The sequence below is a fragment of the Haemorhous mexicanus genome, chromosome 23 (genome assembly GCF_027477595.1).
Source record: "Haemorhous mexicanus isolate bHaeMex1 chromosome 23, bHaeMex1.pri, whole genome shotgun sequence".
NCBI lineage: Eukaryota > Metazoa > Chordata > Aves > Passeriformes > Fringillidae > Haemorhous > Haemorhous mexicanus.
The window spans coordinates 1,663,845-1,683,708 of NC_082363.1; the positions used below are offsets into that span (position 1 = coordinate 1,663,845).

General features: G+C 54.7%; 1 protein-coding gene across 2 annotated transcripts in view; it reads left to right on the top strand.

Annotated features, from left to right (window-relative positions):
- Positions 1-3,326: 3,326 nt before the first annotated feature.
- Positions 3,327-19,864, top strand: part of ALDH4A1 (aldehyde dehydrogenase 4 family member A1) — a 36,042-nt gene continuing 19,504 nt past the window's right edge. Inside the window, exons 1-13 of one of the 2 annotated variants that reach the window (XM_059866551.1) lie at positions 3,328-3,489; positions 4,517-4,610; positions 4,873-4,965; positions 5,069-5,116; positions 5,408-5,563; positions 7,749-7,898; positions 7,978-8,052; positions 11,018-11,205; positions 12,427-12,500; positions 15,304-15,500; positions 15,824-15,871; positions 16,423-16,575; positions 19,184-19,305. In XM_059866551.1, the coding sequence (XP_059722534.1) occupies positions 3,368-3,489; positions 4,517-4,610; positions 4,873-4,965; positions 5,069-5,116; positions 5,408-5,563; positions 7,749-7,898; positions 7,978-8,052; positions 11,018-11,205; positions 12,427-12,500; positions 15,304-15,500; positions 15,824-15,871; positions 16,423-16,575; positions 19,184-19,305 (1,520 nt within the window). In that variant the 5' untranslated portion in view covers positions 3,328-3,367. Of the gene's footprint in view, positions 3,490-4,516; positions 4,611-4,872; positions 4,966-5,068; positions 5,117-5,407; positions 5,564-7,748; positions 7,899-7,977; positions 8,053-11,017; positions 11,206-12,426; positions 12,501-15,303; positions 15,501-15,823; positions 15,872-16,422; positions 16,576-19,183; positions 19,306-19,864 lie in introns of both variants that reach the window. The other variant, XM_059866552.1, reaches the window with a different exon arrangement.

The following is a 19,864-nucleotide window of genomic DNA, read 5'->3' on the forward strand; positions in this document are numbered from 1 at the left end:
CCTTTGTAAAGCTGTAAATACTTTATTTTTGTTTTCTATTCTTAATGCGGTGTCATATTGACACTTTTTTAGATTTACAGTCAGAAAATCCTCCTCATCGTTTCTCATTTTTTAAAAGGGGATTTCAAGGAAGCAAATTTTTTTGCTCGCTAGCAGTGTAATAATAGATCAAATTCCTAAACTGGGTTTGTACAAAAATGTTTTCAGTAAACAAGTGGCAGTTTGTGGATGCATGTTGTTCAAAAATGTCCAAAGAATAATGTGGTACAAATGTTTTAAAGAATAATGTGGTACAAACATGTTTTTCAAAGACTTAGTGATGATCATCTTAGCTCACACAAGGAAAAAAGCAAAACTCTTTTAAAAAAAAAAGTTTGGGGGGGAATGTAATGAAACTCATCTAAGCTAAATGTGTAATCTATTTATAAAAACACAGTGTATATTCTATTTTTATCAGAGGTTTTTAAAGTGCAAACAGATTTCTGTTGGCAGATGCAATTGTTCCCTTGTAAAGTCTCTTCTGCTCTGATGGGACCCCCAAATTCTCTGATGGTTCCAGGAGTCAGCGTGGAAATAACCAGGACAGCTTTGGCTGTGGAGCACTCACAGGTGGCTTCCTGCAGGGGAGGCTGCAGCTTCAGCATCTCTTCTGCCTCTGCAGAATTGTTGCTGTGATTTTATTCCCTTCCCTGCAGTTTTATTCCTTTCCCCTGACTGGGGAAAGGAAATAAAAGGAAATAATTATTCCTCCTGGATCCCGGGAGCGAGGCAGGACAGGGGTTAAACTCTGCCTGGAGAATAAAAAATTAAATACAAATTATATTTGTACCTGTAGAAATTGGGATTAACTCAACAAAACAAAACAGCAGATGGGAATTGTGCCTGAATATGCATCCAGAGCTGCTTCTAAAGTGAGATTATATTAATTTTCCTTTCCATGATCATTCCTGCCAGCAAAACCACGAGCTGGCTGTGGAAGGGCCGTGGGTGCTCCCAGAGCTGTTCCTGGTGTTTCCCTTGGCTCTGGGAGCACGGGAAGGATGTTTGTGTTGGAAGAGCTGCAGAGCTGGGAGGTTTCACGTTCGAGTGCCTCATTTTAGAGCTGAGTGTTTCAGGAGTGATTTATCCTGGCTCAGTTAAGACGTCCCAGAGCTTGCACGAGGCAGGAACATCCCAGTGAGGATTTTCCACCCTTGGCTTCAGGACTTTTGGGGTTTTTGTCCCTCTGCTCAGCTGCAGGGGAGCACACAGCTTTTAGAGCTCTTTGCCTCTGGGGTTGCCACCCAAACGCTGGATTTTAAGCGTTTTAGTGGCATGTAATTTGTGTCCCTGCGAGTTTTAACCGAGAAACAAAATTACCACCGAGGCAGCAGGCAGTGCCCCTGTGGGAATAACAGCAGAGGGGGCTGGGGGCACTGCCTGCCAAATTCTCTGTGGGAATGGGATCCCAGCCCCTCTCCCTGCAGAGGGAACACTCAGGGCTTGCCAGGCCCTGGGCAGAGCAGTGAGGAAGCGCTTGAGCCTTCCCTTCTGTCTGTTCTCTGTGAATTCGCTGTCCTCACACCCTTCTGCGTTTGCAGGAGCCTTTCAAAGCTTCTCTTTTGAAGGAGCAACGAATTGTGTTTAAGTGTGGGTATTTGATTGCAGAAATCACCATGCCCCCTAATCTGAGGCACTCCAACAGTGAAGCACTTGGGAAGGGGGTGCTTGTCAGTCTGGCCAGTCTTCCCTTTTTTTGGGAAATGATGATGTCAATGCTTAAAACAACCCCTGGGGTGGCTTCAAACTGGTGTCATCTCTGTGGCAGCACAGAGTACCACGGTGCCACAAACCCAGCGGAGCTGCCCGGACTGCCACCCCCAAATTTCTGTTTTATTGGAGAGGGTTTGAGGGTGGTCCAACCTCAGTCACTAAAACACTCCTTTGTGTAACCTGGTTTCACCAAAAATCTCACAAGCCAGTCCCTAAAACACCTTCCTGTTGTTAAAGTAAACGTAGCGACCTTCTGCCAAAAAAGATTATTTATTATTTATCGTGTTCGAGGGGGGTATTGATGCCTCTTCCCTCCTGCTGTGTCACTTCTTGTCGGTTCCTCTTTAGGTCACCTAAGAGTTTCTTTTATCCCCAGGACAACAAACTACTGATGGTGTGGGAATGCCCCTGGTTACCCGTGTAAATACTGTGCTTTATATTCTGTATATTAGCTAATTTTAATGGAAAAGACTGGACTGATGATGCTGTTGGGTGACCCCAGGTGGGGAAAGGCCGGAGGATGACCCAGCTCCCGGCCCTGGGGCTGGAATTCTGTGCCGGAACGGGACACCACCAGTGGATTTGGGACCACGAAATGCTTCGAGAATCCAATCCATGGCAGGAGGAGCCCTGAGAACTCCCTCAGCCAGAGCCAGAACCACCCACCCTCCTCTGAGCTCGGCGGATTTGCTCCATTTTCCTTTTTTTAGTGCCAAAACCGACCCCAGCTCCCCCTCCCAGGTGTGCTGGCGGCTCTCTGTGTGCTGCTGCGGTGTCCGGCCCGTGTCCAGCCCGTCCCTCCGTCCGTCCTGCCCGGCCGGGGCTCAGCCCCCGCTGCCGGAGCCCAGGGGCGGGAGCTGCCCGTGAAACAGGTCCCAGTCGGTCTCTGGTGACGATGAAAACCACAAAAAACTATAAAATAAATACCAAACTCCTGGTTGAACGGCTCTGCGTGTTAATTCTTGGGGTGGAAAACAGAAGGATTTGGGTCTGGGGAGGGAGGGACCCTCCTCGTTTCTGAAGATCCGCCCAGCCCAGGTGATTTGAGGTCTTAAAATAGCCCGAACTCCCCTCAAAATTAGGGCCCTTCAGCTGCAGCTCTTGAAACGTGACTCTACTTGAAATTAAAGTACCCCCTGCACACCCCAGCCTCCTCCTGGCCCTGTGCCCCAGCCAGGCCCCTCCTTTGGGTTAAAATCACCCCTTTTTTTTGGTAATCCTCAGTTCCTAAAGGGATTCTGAGTTGCTTTTCTCTTTCTCCCCGCCCAGGTCCTCTCGAGCGGCTCGGAACCCGCCGAGCTCCAGGCGCAGTCCCAGCCGCTGCCTCTCCTCGGGCCGGTTTTGTTGTTGTTTTTCCCGAATTTCCCTTTTTTAAATGATTTTTGGCTCCTTCCCGCGCCCCGCCCCCCTCACGTGCCGCGCGCGCCACCGCCCCCCGCTCCGGGCGCAACCATCACCGCGCGGGGGGGGAACGCGCCGCTGGGGACACCCCACGGGCATCCCACGGGCGGGGGAGGGACACACGGCCAGCACCCTCACGCGCAGCCAGCGGCGGGTGCGGGGCCGCTCCTCCAGACCCCCGCCCCTGGGGGTTTATTAATTTATTAATTAGTCGATGGTGGTGTCTCCTCCCCGCCCCCCCCCCCCCCCCCCCGCGCAGTGGGTGGTGGCGGCCGCGGGCCGGGGTAGCGGTGGGGCCGGGATGTGGCGGCGGCTGCGGGCGCTGAGGGACTGCGGGTGAGTGCGGGCTCCTTCCCTTCCCTTCCCTTCCCTTCCCTTCCCTTCCCTTCCCTTCCCTTCCCTTGCCCCCTTCCCGCACCGTCACCACGCATGGGGCGGACTCGGGCTCCGCTCGATCCGCGCTGCCGCTCCTGCCATCCCCGGGAACTCTCCCGCTGCCAGCTGCAGGCACTGCCAGCCCTCAGTTCCCCTTGTTTCCCCCTCCTTCCTCCTTTTTCTGCCCTTGTTTCCCTCGTTTTTTCCCTTTTGTTTTCTCCTTTCCCACCCGTTTTTACCCATTTTCCACAGTTTACCCTCTGTTTTCTCTTTTACCCTTGTTTTTACCTGTTTTCCGCTGCTTCCTCCTGGTTTTCCTCCTTTACCCCCTTGCTTTCCCCCTTTTCTCCCTTGTCTTCTCCTTTTTTCCTTGTTTGCTCTTTTTTCTCCCCCTTTCCCTCTTCGTTTCCCCCCTTTCCCTCTGTTTCTCCCCGTTTCCCTTCGTTTTTCCCCCTTCCCCTTCGTTTTTCCCTCTTCTCCCCTCGTTTTCCCTCCCATTTCCCCCTTTTTCCGGACATTATCGCTGATCGGGACAGCGTATCCCGTTCGTGGGGCTGGGCAGTGCCGAGGTCCGGCTGACCCCGGGGCAGCTCAGGGTGCCCGTCCGGCTTCTGCCCCCTGGACTTTGCCAGGGGCCGGCGGAGCGCTGGCATGTTGGAGCACCCGGGTCGATCCGCAGCTCATTCCTTAAAAATCCATCCTGTGCCTCGTTCCTTAAAAATCCATCCTGTGCCTCGTTCCTTAAAAATCCATCCTGTGCCTCCCTTAGGAACGCCTGTCCCAGCGCTTTTTGCTGAGCGACGGAAGGGGGCGAGGGCCGGGCTCGGCTCCCGGCTCTGGCATCCCCATCCAGCGGGAGGGATGGAGCAGGGGCTGGTTTGAGGGGGCAGCCCGGGACCGAGGTGTCCCCAGGGCTGAGCTGTCCCCCCGCTGCTGGGGAAGGAGGGAAAGGCGGATTGCAGCGGTTCCTGTCCTGCCCCTGTCGCAGGCGGAGATGGCAGCACCGCCCGGCCATCCAGGTGACCAACGAGCCCATCCTGGAGTTCAAGCCGGGGAGCCCCGAGCGAGCGGCGCTCCAGAAGGTACCAGTGCCAGGAGTTGGGGATTTCTGGGGCTGGGAGGGCCCCGGCTGTGCTGCAGGTGCTGCAGGGCAGCCCCAGGCTCTCCCTGGAGTGACAGCCCCATCCTGCCCAGCTCCTGCTCCTTCCCTGTGGGCACAGCCGTGCCTCCTGTGGGCAGCCCATGCCCGGAGCCTGTCCCCAGTTCCCTCTGCCCGTGGGAAGGGGGATGGAGGGCAGCTGGAGGGGGTGGGAGCTGCCCCCACCATGTTCTCCTCTCTGCCAGGCCCTGGCTGACCTGAAGGGCAAGACCGAGGACATCCCGTGTGTCATCGGGGGGGAGGAGGTGTGGACCCCCACGGTGAGGTACCAGCTCTCGGTGAGTCGGAGGGGTTCTCATTGAAAGGGGGAGAACAGAGCAGGGGGTCCCTGCAGGAGGATCCTGGGGTTGGTTCCTACAGAGCCTCTTCTTCTCTTCCTAGCCCTTTAACCATGCACACAAGGTGGCCAAGTACTGCTACGCCAGCAAGGTGAGTGCACCTCTCTGTTCCCCCTCTTCCTGGCTGTTTTTTTGGGGGAAGCAGCAGCACTTGGCCTTGGTTTAGCAAGTGCAATGCATTTTGTGAGCAGGGAGGCTCCAGAGCCTTTCCAAGCCCCAGGGATCCTGGAACAAACCCACCAGGAGCTGCGGGCTCGGGGTTGTGATGGCACCAGTGGTCTGTGCCTGGGGTGGGTGACCCCTCGCTTCTCCCTGCGACCTGGAGGTGGGGAGGAACCTGGAGAGGCTCCTCCTTGCTGCCTTTTCCCCTTTGCCTCCCCAGGATCTCATTAACAAAGCCATTAACGCTGCCTTGGCAGCCAGGAAGGAATGGGACCTGAAGCCTGTACAGGACCGGGCCCAGATCTTCCTGAAGGCGGCTGACATGCTGAGCGGCCCGCGGCGGGCTGAGGTGCTGGCCAAGACCATGGTCGGGCAGGTAGGGATGGTCTTGGTTTGGAAAGCCAGGTGTCTGCTGGGGAAGGCAGGAGCCTCCTCTGAAATGGAAAATGCAAACCCCTTCCCTCTGAATTGTTATAATTTTGAAATTAAGGGGCTCTCAGGCAAAGATATGGGAACAGGAATAACAGTTCTTTATTAGGAAAATTAAAAATACAAATGTAATAGTACAAAAAAGACCCCAGAAAACCCCACCACTGCCAGAGTCAGAGCAGGCCCTGACCCCTGTGTGTCAGGGTGGTGGCACAGTCCCATCCCAGGGGGGCTCAGGGTGGTGGCACAGTCCCATCCCAGGGGGGCTCAGGCTGGTGGCACAGTCCCATCCCAGGGGGGCTCAGCCCTCCTGCAGTGCCAGCTGTGGTTCTGCTGGAGCAGGGATCCTGCACAAGGGAGGAGTTTCCCTCTGGAGCTCCAGGGCTGCTGGAGATGGGCCTGCTCTCCCTCTGGGAGTGCAGTGGGCAAAGGCTGCCCTGGTGTCCCAAATGTCAGATTGTATCCAGGTAGGAATGCTTGGCTCCTCCCCTGGGCAGAGCATCTCCCCATGGGATGATGGAATTTGATCAGCCCTGCAGGGACACTCAGTGGCCATGGACAGCAGAGACCTCCTGCAGGGAGGATTGGCTGTGGAAGAGATAAAGAAAATGCCCAATGAACAGAATATCCTGAATATCCCTCAGACCTCCCGTGGATGGGAGAGGGAGCTGGGAATGCTCCCAGCTCATCCCTGTGTCTTAGGTTGGAAATGGGAGTGTGTGTTCTATTCCTATCTGTGGAGCAGTTATCCTCTGCTCATTGGGCAGTTATCTGTGAGTTTTTGCCCCACCTCCACCAGATGGGAGTAGACTACACAACACCCATTTCCAACCCAAGACAGGGGTGCTGGAGAAGCTGGGCTGAGCAGGAGGAGCCGGGGCAGCAGGGCAGGAAGGGCTGCCAGGGCGGTTTTTGGCAGGGGGAATGGCTGGAGGTGCTCTGTGAGGGGAGCCAGGCTGATCCTCTCTCCTTGCTGCTCCTGGGAGCAGGATCAGCGTGAGGCCATGCAGGAGGCCCCATCCTTGGGAACTGAGCTCGAGAGGTGTCACCACGTTTGTCTTCACAGAGGAAAGCAAGGCATGGTTCTTCCCGAGAATATTTCTGGGTTTCACATTCTCTGAGCCTCAGAGAAAGGAAACACAATTCTTATCATTTGCTGTGCCTGTGTTTGGGCACAAGTAGAATGCAATGTGGAGATTGTTTACCCACAGTGATGGGGTTTTGTTTCCTTGGCTATCAGGGCCAGGGATGTGTGTGTGTGTGTCGGGATTGTGGGCTGACAGTCACGAGATTCAGAGCAGTTCTGTGCAGTTGTGTGCAGAGCTGAGTGCTTGGCAGATTCAGTTTAGATGTAATGTAACATAGTGTAATAGAGTATAGAATAATATAGTATAATAAAGCAATTCATTAGCCTTTTGATAAGATGGAGTCAGATGCATCATTTCCTCTCCCCTCTTTGGGGGGCATCCTGATAGAGAGGGGCGCCCCACAGCCAGCACTGCCCCCTTGCTGCATCCCCCCGTGCCCCCTTGCTGCATCCCCCCCATGCACCCTTGCTGCATCCCCCCGTGCCCCCTTGCTGCATTCCCCATGCACCCTTGCTGCATCCCCCCGTGCCCCCCTTGCTGCATCCCCCCGTGCCCCCTTGCTGCATCCCCCCGTGCCCCCTTGCTGCATTCCCTGTGCCCCCTTGCTGCATTCCCCCTGTGCCCCCTTGCTGCATTCCCCCCATGCACCCTTGCTGCATCCCCCCGTGCCCCCTTGCTGCATTCCCCATGCACCCTTGCTGCATCCCCCCGTGCCCCCCTTGCTGCACCCCCCGTGCCCCCTTGCTGCATCCCCCCGTGCCCCCCTTGCTGCATCCCCCCGTGCCCCCCTTGCTGCATCCCCCCGTGCCCCCTTGCTGCATCCCCCCGTGCCCCCTTGCTGCATCCCCCCGTGCCCCCTTGCTGCATCCCCCGTGCCCCCTTGCTGCATTCCCCATGCACCCTTGCTGCATCCCCCCGTGCCCCCTTGCTGCATTCCCCATGCACCCTTGCTGCATTCCCCCCGTGCCCCCTTGCTGCATTCCCCATGCACCCTTGCTGCATTCCCCATGCACCCTTGCTGCATCCCCTTCCCTCTCCCTGCAGGCCAAGACCGTGATCCAGGCCGAGATCGACGCCGCTGCCGAGCTCATCGATTTCTTCCGCTTCAACGCCAAGTACGCGCTGGAGCTGGAGCAGAGCCAGCCCCTGAGCGTGGACATCAGCACCAACTCCATGGTCTACCGGGGGCTGGAGGTGAGCTGGCCCTGGGGCCCCCCGCGTCACCCTGGGGGACAGGAGGCCCCCATGCTCCCTTGTCCCTGTGCCTCCGCAGGGCTTCGTGGCTGCCGTGTCCCCCTTCAACTTCACGGCCATCGGGGGCAACCTGGCGGGGGCTCCAGCGCTGATGGTGAGTGCTGAGGGGACAGGACAGGGGGACAGGACAGGGGGACAAGGGGATGGGGCAGAGGGACAGGAAATAGGGGATGGGTGGGGGGGCAGGATCAGGGGGCAGTGCAGAGGGGCATGGGGACAGGGGGATGGGACAGCGGGGCAGGGCAGGGGGACAGGAAATGGGGGACAGGAAATGGAGGCAGGGCAGGGGATGGGACAGGGGGAGGGGGGTCAGGGGGATGGGAACTGGACAGAGTCATAGGACAGGGTGGCAGGGCAGGGGCACAGGACATGGCGGGGGGACAGGTCAAGGGGGCAGGGCAGGGTTACAAGGGGACAGGGCAGGGGACAGAGGGACAGGGCAGAGGAGCAGGACAGGGGGACAAGGAGACAGGGTCACAGGAGGGGGGGACAGGACAGGGGGCAGGGTGGCAGGACACAGGGATGGGGCAGGGGTCAAGGGGACAGGGCAGGGGGACAGGACTGTCCAAGGAAAGGTTGGGACTGGGATGGCAGCCCTCAGGTTCAGCTGGGCTGGGGTGGGCAGGGAGGGAGCTGAGCCCCCCGGGGCTGTTCCACAGACACACCTGGGGCCTGTCGGACCCCTTGACCCGATCAGCATTTGGGCTTTAATTAAACACCCCAGTGTCTGCATTTCCAGTGTGATGGAGGAAGTGCTGAGGAAACACCAACTGCCCAAACCTGCCCTCCTGGGGTTTTTGCTCTGAACCAAGATGTCTTTTCCTTCCCAGGCTGGGTTTGGGATCTGGGAATTGACACAGCAGGGGTTTGATTGGTGTGATTTCCTGCCTAGGCTCGGGGTGCTGTCGGGACATGAAAGTGTAACCAGTTTGTAGCTGCTCACATTCCTCTGGGATGACACTTTCTGGGTGCAGTGGGTGTGTTAGGGCCAAGGCCAGGCCGTGGCTCTGCCATTTAGCAGTCAACTGGCAGACAGGAGAGCCCAGAAGGTCTGAAAAAATATATTTAAAAAAAAAAGCATTGGTAAAAAGCATTTCTGCTCATTCCCGTTTGTGTCCCAGCCCATGGAGCACAGGAGCTCCTGCTTCTGCAGGGTGGATTTTGGGGAGAGACTGTAATAACCTGGTGAATTTGGGCCAGCAGTAATTAATCTATTGTTGTACTGGGAAAGAAGAAAAACCCAACAAGTTGTCCCAGCTCTTTGCTAATAGGCTCAGATTTCCTGCTGGCCCCAAAGAGGCTGGGGAGCTTTTAATTTGGGAACATCACATTTAAAGCCATATTTGAGTGAAGCATTTGAACCTGTCACTAGGGCAGGAGTGGAGGGGACAGGGAGAGGGTGGAGCCACCATGGAGCTGGGAGTATTTCTGGGAGAGAGGTGCCTTCCTCCCACCCCAGGACCCCAGGGACACCCTTGGCTTTGGGGGATCTGGGGATGAGCCCATCCCAGAGCGGGACAAACCCCTGCTGGCAGCTCTGAGTGACAACTGGGGACATCCCGTGGCTCAGCCAGCTCCCCCTGCTCGTGTGGCAGTGAATTCCCCCCGGGATGCTGCAGGGGCTGGGATCCCCTGCCCTGGGCTGGGGGCAGAAGGCAGCAGGACATCAGCAGTGCCTCGGAAAGCTCAGCAGCAGGGGGCACCTGGAATTAAAGTGAGGAGAAAATGCTGCTGAGTAGGGGAATGTTAATTAGAGCCCCGGTGAAAAGGCTGCTTAATAGGGGAATGTTAATTAGAGCCCCAGAGTTTCTGTCACCACGGGGGGTTACACACTGGAGGGGTGCATGCAGTCAGTCCTGGGAATGAGATTTCCTCGGGATCAGAGCAGGCCAGGCTGCTGGGAATGCTGTGTCCAGCCTGGCCTGGGTTTCCCAGCTGCCTGCAGCTTCTGCTGCGTTCTGCCAGTGTTTGGGGTCCAGGGAGGAGCTGTGCCCAGGGGAAGCTTTTCCTGCGCAGCAAATCCCGGGAAAGCAGGAGACAGGAGTCCAGGACTCCATGTCCAGGGCTGTGACCCCGTGCAGGGGAGCCTGGGCCGTGTGACAGGGACACGGGGCGGTCACAGGGAGGCCGTGGGGCCCAGGGGTGGGGGTGGCACGGGGCCAAGGGGGTGTCACCAGTGGAGTTCTCCTGCCCCTGCTTTGTGCCTGGTTAATCCAGGCAGGAGGTTTGGTTTCACTGCCCTGCCTGGCACAAACACCTGCTGGCCCTGCCCGGGGCTGGTGGCACTGCTGGTGACATCGGGAGCACATTCCTGTGTCCTGAGGCAGGAGCCAGGGTTTCCAGCTCCTCTTGGGGAAGGCAGAGCCCAGCCCTGGAAGGGAGGGTGGGGAAGGCTGGCACAGCCACCTGGTGAGAGAAAAGGGGGGATTTGTGCCCTCAGCTGAGCAGGGCACATCCAGTCCTGCCCAGAGCGTGCTGGGTGAAGGTGGTGCTGCCTTTTTCCCCACCTGGAAATGAAACTGGAGATGATTTTGGTGAGGAGGCAATGCAAGAGCAGGTCTTTATTTGAAGGCTTCAGGGCAGTTATGGAAAGATGTCCACAAAAGCCCACCCCACAGGCATGAGGACATTTTTATAGGTTTTAGGAAATCAGCATAATTGATAAAAAGCACCAGTTGGGAGGACAAGTGATACATCCCCCCCTGGTCTGGAGTCCCCCCTCAGCACTGGCTGTGCTCTGTCCAGGAAATATCCCAGAGTTGTTCTCACCTTTGTTCCCAGGAAGAACCAAGGCAGCACTGGGGCCTTGTACCCCTGGGGCTTGGAGCTCTGGGATTTTTGTCTTTCTCCATCAGGAAAGGCCATGGAAAAGTACTGGGAAATGGAGTCACTAACCCAACAGGCTACAGAGCCACACGTGGGGGTGTGTGTGTGGAGAATACATGGAGTAATGGGGAACACAGAAAAGAAATAAAGGCTGCGTGTCCCCGAGGTGCCACCGCTCTGGGACAGCTCCCAGGGAATTCTGACATCCCTGCCGAGGTGTTGTGTGTCCCCAGGGGAACGTGGTGCTCTGGAAGCCCAGCGACACGGCCCTGCTCTCCAGCTACGCCGTCTACAAGATCCTGCTGGAGGCGGGGCTGCCCCCCAACGTGGTGCAGTTCGTGCCCTCGGATGGCCCCGAGTTTGGGGACACTGTCACCAGCTCCGAGCACTTCTGTGGCCTCAACTTCACCGGCAGCGTGCCGTAGGTTGGGGACAGGGAGGGGCTGGGGGCTGCTCTGGGGACTGGGGGGGGGGGACAGGGAGGGGCTGGGGGCTGCTCTGGGAACTGGGGACAGGAGGGGACAGGGAGGGGCTAGGGGCTGCTCTGGGAACTGGGGACGGGGGGGACAGGGAGGGGCTAGGGGCTGCTCTGGGAACTGGGAAGGGCTGCTGCAGCTGGCAGGGCGTGGTTGCACGGTCACATCAAAATAAGGGGTTCCAAGTGGTCACAAAAAGGGGCTGAGCTGGGTTTTGGTGCTGGGGGGGAGTGGTTTTATCTCTGGGGCTGAGCTCAGGGCACAGGAACAGCCAGAGTGGCAGTGACACTCCCAAGGGTGCTGTGGGTGGGTTTGCCCCCAGCTGGGTTTGCCCCCTGGGCTCTGGCTGTGTCCCATGGGGTGTCAGAGGTGCTGAGGGGTCCCCGCAGGGGCTGTCAGACCCTGGGACCCCTCCCCAGGGCCAGGCCACGCTCGGGTGAGCAGGGGCTGCCCAGGTGGGGAGCTCACAGCTCTGTGTTGTGTTGGTGGCTGAGCCTCCTGCTGCGAGGCCATTTCCATTTTGATTGTTTTCCAGCCGAGGGGTTTGTCACAGTGAGGCCTGAAGGGAAGGGGGGCAAGGGGAGGAACAGAAACTTCTGGATGCTCACTGTGTGCCTTTCCCTGCAACAGTTTATTTTTAAAGCCATGGAGCTGCTGTGTGGAGCCTTTGTTTGATACCTGTGCTCCCAGTCCCACTTCCCTGTGTAGAGCATCCCTTTTTTGGGGGGCTGTCCCATCGGGGCATCCCTCTTTTTTGTGGAGATTTCCCATCAGGGCATCCCTTTTTTTAGGGGATTTCCCATTGAGCCATCCCTTTTTTTTAGTGGTGGGGGGGGGGTGCTTCCCATCCCTATTTTTATGGAGTTTCCCATCAGAGCATCCCTTTTTTGAGGGGCTTTACCATCAGGGCATCTCTTTTTTGTGGAGATTCCCATCAGGGATCCCTCTTTGAGGGGGATTACCCATCCCTTTTTTGGGGGGATTACCCATCCCTCTTTTTGGAGGGTTTCCCATTGGAGCATCCCTTTTTTAGGAGATTTCCCATCAAGGCATCCCTTTTGTGGGGGGATTTCCCATCTTTTTAGAGGGTTTCCCATCAGGTCCCATCACCCCGTGTGCCTCTCCCTGTGTGCAGAGCCCTGAGCAGCCCCTCCCTCCCGTTCCAGAACCTTCCGGCGGCTCTGGAAGCAGGTCTCGGAGAACCTGGAGCGCTACCGCAACTTCCCACGCCTGGCCGGAGGTACCAGCCCCCCTGCCCCTTTGCTTTTTGCTTTTTGGTTTGTTTGGCTTCACAGAACCATAGATTATCTTGAGTTGGAAGGGACCCACAGGGATCACCAAGTCCAACTCCTGGCCCTGCACAGGCCGGTCCTGAGGGTCCCACCCTGTGCCTGAGAGCATCCTCCGAACACTTCTTGGGATCTGTCAGGCTCTGTGCTGGGCCCATTCCCTGGGGAGCCCCCAGCCACCCTCTGGGTGGAGAAACTTTTCCTAAAATCCAACCCAAACCTCCCCTGGTACAGCCTCAGTCATCCCTCGGGTGCTGTTGCTGGTCACCAGAGAGGAGATCAGTCTCAGTGCCTGCCCTCCCCCTGCCCTCCTGAGGGGCTGCAGGCTGCACTGGGGTCTCCCTTCAGCTCCCCCTGCCCTCCTGAGGAGCTGCAGGCTGCACTGGGGTCTCCCTTCAGCTCCCCCTGCCCTCCTGAGGAGCTGCAGGCTGCACTGGGGTCTCCCTTCAGCTCCCCCTGCCCTCCTGAGGAGCTGCAGGCTGCACTGGGGTCTCCCTTCAGTCTCCTCTCCTCCAGGCTGAACAGCCCAGGTGACCTCAGCCCCTCCTCCCCAGCTTTGTTGTTACAGAGCACGACACAGCACAAAGCACCACGACTCCATCAGAAGGGTGCAAGAGAGATTTATTACAGCCACATGTTGCTTTTGTACTTTTTCAAGATATTTACGTTCATCCAACACACACTTTCACTGCCTGTTGGTTATGAAGGAGAAACGAAGTTCCCAGTGGGTGACCAGGGAGCCAGGTCACGCTGTGAGCCAGCCAGAGTCCTGTTCATATCTCTTAACTTTCTCTCCTTCATCCTGTCTCCATGGTGACAACCTTGGTGTCTCCCTCAGCAGAGATATGGGGCTTCCCCTTATCTTGAGGAGGCCTTTGCTGGCTCACAAGACCAGCACAGAATGTCCTTCCTGCCCAGCTTCCCCTCTGGACCCTTCACTGTCTTTGCAGCCCTCCTTTGGGTGCTCTCTAATAGATGTGTTTCCTTCTTTGGGGGCACCCAAAACTGCCCCAGGATCCAGGGCTCGGGGGCAGCTCCTCCTGTGCCTGGGGAGGAGAGGGGCAGCATTCCCGTCCCTGGGGGCAGGGGCTGCAGGAGATCCTGGCATGTTCAGGGCTGTGGGGAGGTGGTGGTTGGAGCCCAGCGTTTGGGGTGCCAAGGTTTGGGAATTGAGCTTGGTCCCTTTGGTCCCCTTTCCATGGGTTTCATCTGCCTGCTCCAGGGTTGTGTCCCTGGGCTCACGGCTCTCCCGGTGCTGATGCCTTTGGGGGCTGCCTGAAACCAGAGCCCGACGAAATGAGGGGAATTAAAGCAGGTGAATTTACTGAAGGGCCCTCAGGTACATCCCGGGCAGGGGCTGCACCCAAAAATGGACCACGGCTCACGGGTTTCACACTTTTATAACTTTGGCCCATTTGCATATTGGGGGTTAATGCTGCAATTACAGCTCCAGGTAATGAAGTCATTTACCCCAGGTTGGCTCCCCCAGCTCCCTTTTGTTCAATCTCTGGGGCCTGAGGCAGTGAGGTGTCCTTGACTGCCAGGCTGGAGAGGAATTGCTGTGTCTGCCCAGAACGGGAGAGCAGCAGCTGGCACTGCCTGTGGAGTTTGGAGTTACACACCAAAGAACTGCAGGGTCACAAACACACGGAAAATATAAAATATATTTTATATACAATATATTTTATTATATTATATATAAACATCATTTTATATATATTTTACATATCATCATATATAAACATATATATATATATAGACATCAGTTTCCCTCTAATTATATATAGATATAAAATATATAATGTAATGTGTTATATGTATTATAGATATAAAATATCTATAATGTATATATTATATATATAATATATATAGGCATTATCTATCTATCTATAATATTATATTGTATATAAACATCATTATATATTTGTATATTTATAGCAATCATATATAAACATATATGGAGACACTGGTTATAATATAATATAATATATAATATAAAATGTTATATATAATATATAATATTATATAATATTATAGATATATTATAGATATAATATAATTAATATAATATAATATAATATAATATAATATAATATAATATAATATAATATAATATAATGTTATATATAATATAATATAATATAATATAATATAATATAATATAATATAATATATAATATATAATGTTATATATAATATAATATAATATAATATAATATATAATATATAATATATAATGTTATATATAATATAATATATAATGTTATATAATATATAATATAACCGATATGATATGATGTTATATTATGTTATATTATATTATATTATATATTATATTATATTATATTATATTATATTATATTATATTATATTATATTATATTATATTATATTATATTATATATTATATTATATTATATATTATATTATATATTATATTATATTATATATTATATTATATTATATTATATTATATTATATTATATTATATTATATTATATTATATTATATTATATTATATTATATTATATTATATTATATTATATTATATTATATTATATTATATTAATAGTCTTCATTTATATATATCTGTATATTTATAGGCATATTCTTTATTTATATTTCCATTCAATGATATACAAACACATATATAGTTATCAGTTCCCCTATAACCCCCCGGGCGGGGAGAGCCCCAGGCCCGTTTCGGGATCTGCCCGGCCCGGGCAGCTCCTCCCGTGCCCTCTTGGCTCTGCAGAGTGCGGCGGGAAGAACTTCCACGTGCTGCACCGCTCGGCGGACGTGGGCAGCGCCGTCAACGGGACCCTGCGCTCGGCCTTCGAGTTCGGCGGGCAGAAGTGCTCCGCCTGCTCGCGGCTCTACGCGCCCGCCTCGCTGTGGCCCCACATCAAAGAGAAGCTGCTGGAGGAGCACGGGAAGATCAAAGTGGGAGATGTGAGCCGAGCTGCCGGGCTGCTGAAGGGCTTTGCGGCTCAGCGGGAGGCTGATGGGATTAGGGGCTGCGGGAACTGGCTGCTAATTCCCATTGAACCGAGCTTTTCATCCCCGCCCGCTCCCCCCTCCGCCCCGCAGCTCCTGGCCCTGATTAGAAATTAACTTGTAGCCGCTCTGCGGGGAGGGCCGGGCCGGCTCTTCCCGGGAACCGGAGCTCCCGGGACACGGGGAAGGGGCTCTGGGGGAGCTGCAGCTGCCCCTGGTGCTGAGGGAGCTCCGGGGTGCAGGCTGTGCCCTCATCCCCTCCTTTCTGCCTCCCACAGCCCACCCAGGACTTTGGGACGTTCTTCTCGGCCGTGATCGATGACAAGGTGAGCCCAGGGCAGCCCCAGGTGGGATTTGCTGCAGGAATGGGGACAGGGATCAGGGTGGGCCCAGGGCAGCCCCAGGTGGGATTTGCTGCAGGAATGGGGACAGGGATCAGGGTGGGCTCAGGGTCAGCCCCAGGTGGGGTTTGCTGCCCAGGTGGGGACAGGGATCAGCTGGAGCTGCCTGGTGGCTGAATGTTGTGTGCCCTGCTGGTGAAAATTCGGGAGTTTCCCTCAGAAATCGTCCTGGCCTGAGGGTTTTCTGTGCATTCCCTGCTCCTGCTCCTCCTGAGCCAGGTGGCATGTCCTGAGAGGAGTGACCCAGACCCCCTTACAGACCCCAAAACCCCCTTTTATATCCCAGACCCCCTCCCAGACCCCCAAACCCACTCTTTTCCTGTAATTCCTTACCTAGACCCCCTTCCAGACCCACAAAGCCCCTTTCAGCCCCCCAAACCACCTTCCAGACCCCCAAACCCTCCTTTTACACCCCCAGACCGCCCTTGCAGACCCCAAACCCCCCTTTTGAGCCCCGTGTCCTGTCCCTGTCCCAGTCCTTTGCCCGGATCAAGGGGTGGCTGCAGCACGCCCGGAGCTCCCCCAACCTGACGGTGCTGGCGGGCGGCGGCTGCGACGACAGCGTGGGCTACTTCGTGGAGCCCTGCATCGTGGAGAGCAGGGACCCCCGGGACCCCATCATGAGAGAGGTGCGTGGGGACCCCACCCCAAACCCCTGTGGGACCCCCGGGACCCCATCGTGAGAGAGGTGTGTGGGGACCCCACCCCAAACCCCTGTGGGACCCCCGGGACCCCATCATTAGAGAGGTGTGTGGGGACCCCATCCCAAATCCCTGCAGGACCCCATAATGAAAGAGGTGGGGATGCTGCCCCAAATCCCTGGGGTACCCCACCCCAAATCCCTGTGGGACCCCCAGGACCCCATCATGAGGGAGGTGTGGGGCATCCCTGTCCCAAATCCCTGTGGGGCACCTGGGACCCCATCCCAAATCCCTGAGGGACCCCACCCCAAATCCCTACAGGGACCCCATACTGAGAGAGGTGTGGGGGATCCCCATCCCAAATCCCTGTGGGGACCCCAGTCATGAGGGAGCTGGGGGATCCCAAACCCTTGTGGGACCCCAGCCCAAATCCCTGCTCTGGGGAGCGCTCCCCCAGGAATGGGTTCCTGCACTGGGCTCGGGCTCTTTGGGCTGGGGCAGCTCCTGCTTCTCCCTGGGCTGATCCCGGGCTTTGGGCTGAGATTTTGGGGCCACTCTGGCAGAGTTTGGGGCTGATCCTCATGGGATCTGTGGGGTTTTGGGCTGATCATGATGGGTTTGGATGTTTTTGGGGCCGATCCTCACGGTGTGTGGGGTTCTTTGGGCTCACTGGGAGTTTTTGGGACCATCCCTGCTGTGTGTGTTGCTTTTTGGGCTCCCGGGGGATTTTGGGGCCGGTCCTGACTCTGTGTGTGCTGGTTTTGGGGCCAGTCCTGACGGGTGTGTTGTTATTTGCACTGCACTGGAGATTTTTGGCCCAATCTTTGTTGTGTTTTGGGCTCCCAGGGGATTTTGGGGCCAATCCTCACAGCTTTTGTTGTTTCTTGGGGCTGATCCTCAGGGTCTGTGTCATTCTTTGGGCTCTCAGGGGATTTTTGGGGCAATCCACACAGTGTGTGTTGGTTTTGGGGCTGAACCTGATGGGATGTGCTGTTCTTTGGGCTGCACAGGAGATTTTGGGGCTGTAAGGGAAATTTTGGGGCCGATCCTCACGGTGTGTGCTGTTCTTTGGGGTGATCCTACAGAGTGTGTTGCTTTTTGGGCTGCACAGGAGATTTTCAGGCCAATCCTCATGGGATTTTTTGGCTCAGGGGCAATTTTGGGGCTGATCCTCGTGGGGTGTGATGGTTTTTGGGACTTAACCTCACAGGGAGTGATGGTTTTTGGGGCTGATCCTCGTGGTTTGTGTCGTTCTTTGGGCTCACAGGGGATTTTTCAGTCAATCCACACAGAGTGTGTTGGTCTTTGGGCTGTGCAGATTTTGGGGCTGATCCTCATGGTGTGTGGGGTTTTTTGGGGTCAGTTCTGACAGTCTGTGTCATTCTTTGGGCTCCAGGAGATTTTGGGGCCCATCCTGACAGGGGATGTGGGTTTTTTGGGGCTGATCCTGACAGCTTGTGGTACTTTCTGCATGCCCACAAGATTCTGGGGCCAATCCTGATGGTTTGTATGGGTTTTTTGGGGTCAGTTCTGACAGTCTGTGTCATTCTTTGGGCTCCAAGGAGATTTTGGGGCCCATCCTGACAGTTTGTGGTGTTTGCTGCATTCCCAGGAGGTTTTCAGGCCAATCTTGACAGGATGTGCAGGTTTTGGAGCTGATTCTGACAGTGTGTATGGGTTTTTTGGGGCCAGTCCTGATGGCTTGTGTCATCCTTTGGGCTCCAGGAGATTTTGGGGCTGATCCTGATTATGTGGGATGGTTTTTGGGGCTGATCCTGACAGTTTGTAGGATTTTCTGAACTCCCAGGAGGTTTTTGGGCCGATCCTCATGGGGTGCGTGGATTTTTGGGCTGATCCTTATGGTTTGTGATGCTTTCTGGGCTCCAGGAGATTTTGGAGCCCATCCTGATGGTTTTTATGGGGCAGATCCTGATGGTTTCTGGTGTTACCTGCTTTCCCAGGAGATTTTCAGGCTGATCCTGACAGGATGTGCAGGTTTTGGGGCTGATCCTGATGGTGTGTATGGGTTTTTTGGGGCCAGTGCTGAGAGTTTGTAGTACTTTCTGCATTCCCAGGAGATTTTCAGGCCCATCCCCACAGTTTGTGTGGGTTTTTTGGCCTCCAGGAGATTTTGGGGCCAATCTTGATGGTGTGTGATGGTTTTGGGGGCTGATCCTGACAGTTTGTGAGATTTTCTGAACTCCTGGGAAAGTTTTGAGGCCAATCCTGGTGGTTTGTGGGATTTTCTGCATTCCCAGGAGATTTTTGGGGCCAATCCTGATGTTCTGTATGGGCTTTTGGGGCCAATCCTGATGTTCTGTATGGGTTTTTGGGGCCAACCCTGACAGTTTCTGGTGCTTTTTGCATTCCCAGGAGATTTTCAGGCCAATCCTGGCAGTGTCTATGAGTTTTTGGGGCCAGTCCTGATGGCTTTTATGGGTTTTTGTGGGGCGGATCCTGACGGTTTGTGGTGCTTTCTGTATTTCCAGATTTTTGGGCCTGACAGGCTCTGTGTGTTTTGGGGTTGATGCTGACAGGGTGTATGGGGTTTTTTAGGGTCAGTTCTGAGGGTTTGTGGTGTTTCCTGCCTCGCCAGGAGATCTTCGGGCCCATCCTGACGGTGTTCGTGTACCCCGAGGATCGGTACCGGGAGGTGCTGGAGCTCATCGACAGCAGCACCCCCTACGGCCTCACGGGGGCGATCTTCGCCCAGGAGAAGTGAGTCCCAAAACTCCCTAAAATTCCCCCAAAAAGCAGCTGGGGGTGCTTTTCCCATCTGGACTGCGCCAGCCTTCCTTCCTTCCTGGAATCCTTCCCTTCCCAAACCTTCCCAAACCTTCCCTTCCCACGAGGAGGGGAAGGGATGGTTTGGAAGTTTAACTTAGTTAGCTTTTTGGGGCGTTTCTTAGCCCAAAAAAGGGTTTTTTTCAGTGTGGAATTATCCCAAAGGAATGTTTGGATCACGTGGGGGTGAACCCACAGCCCACTCAGCAGGAGGAGGGCAAAGACTGGTGGAACCTCAGAGAGAATGACTCAAAATTGTCACAGAATTCTGGGCTGGTCCGGGCTGGAGGGACCTTAGAGCTGATCCTGGCAGGGCAGGGACACCTCCCACTGTCCCAGGCTGCTCCCAGCCCCTCCAGCCTGGCCAGGGACACTGCTAGGGCTGGGGCAGCCACAGTTCCTCTGGACAATGAGGGATAACAACCTTTGTTTTGGAACCATGAAATGTAAATAGAGAGAGAAAAACTCCAAAGCAGGGAAAATGCAGGGTGTG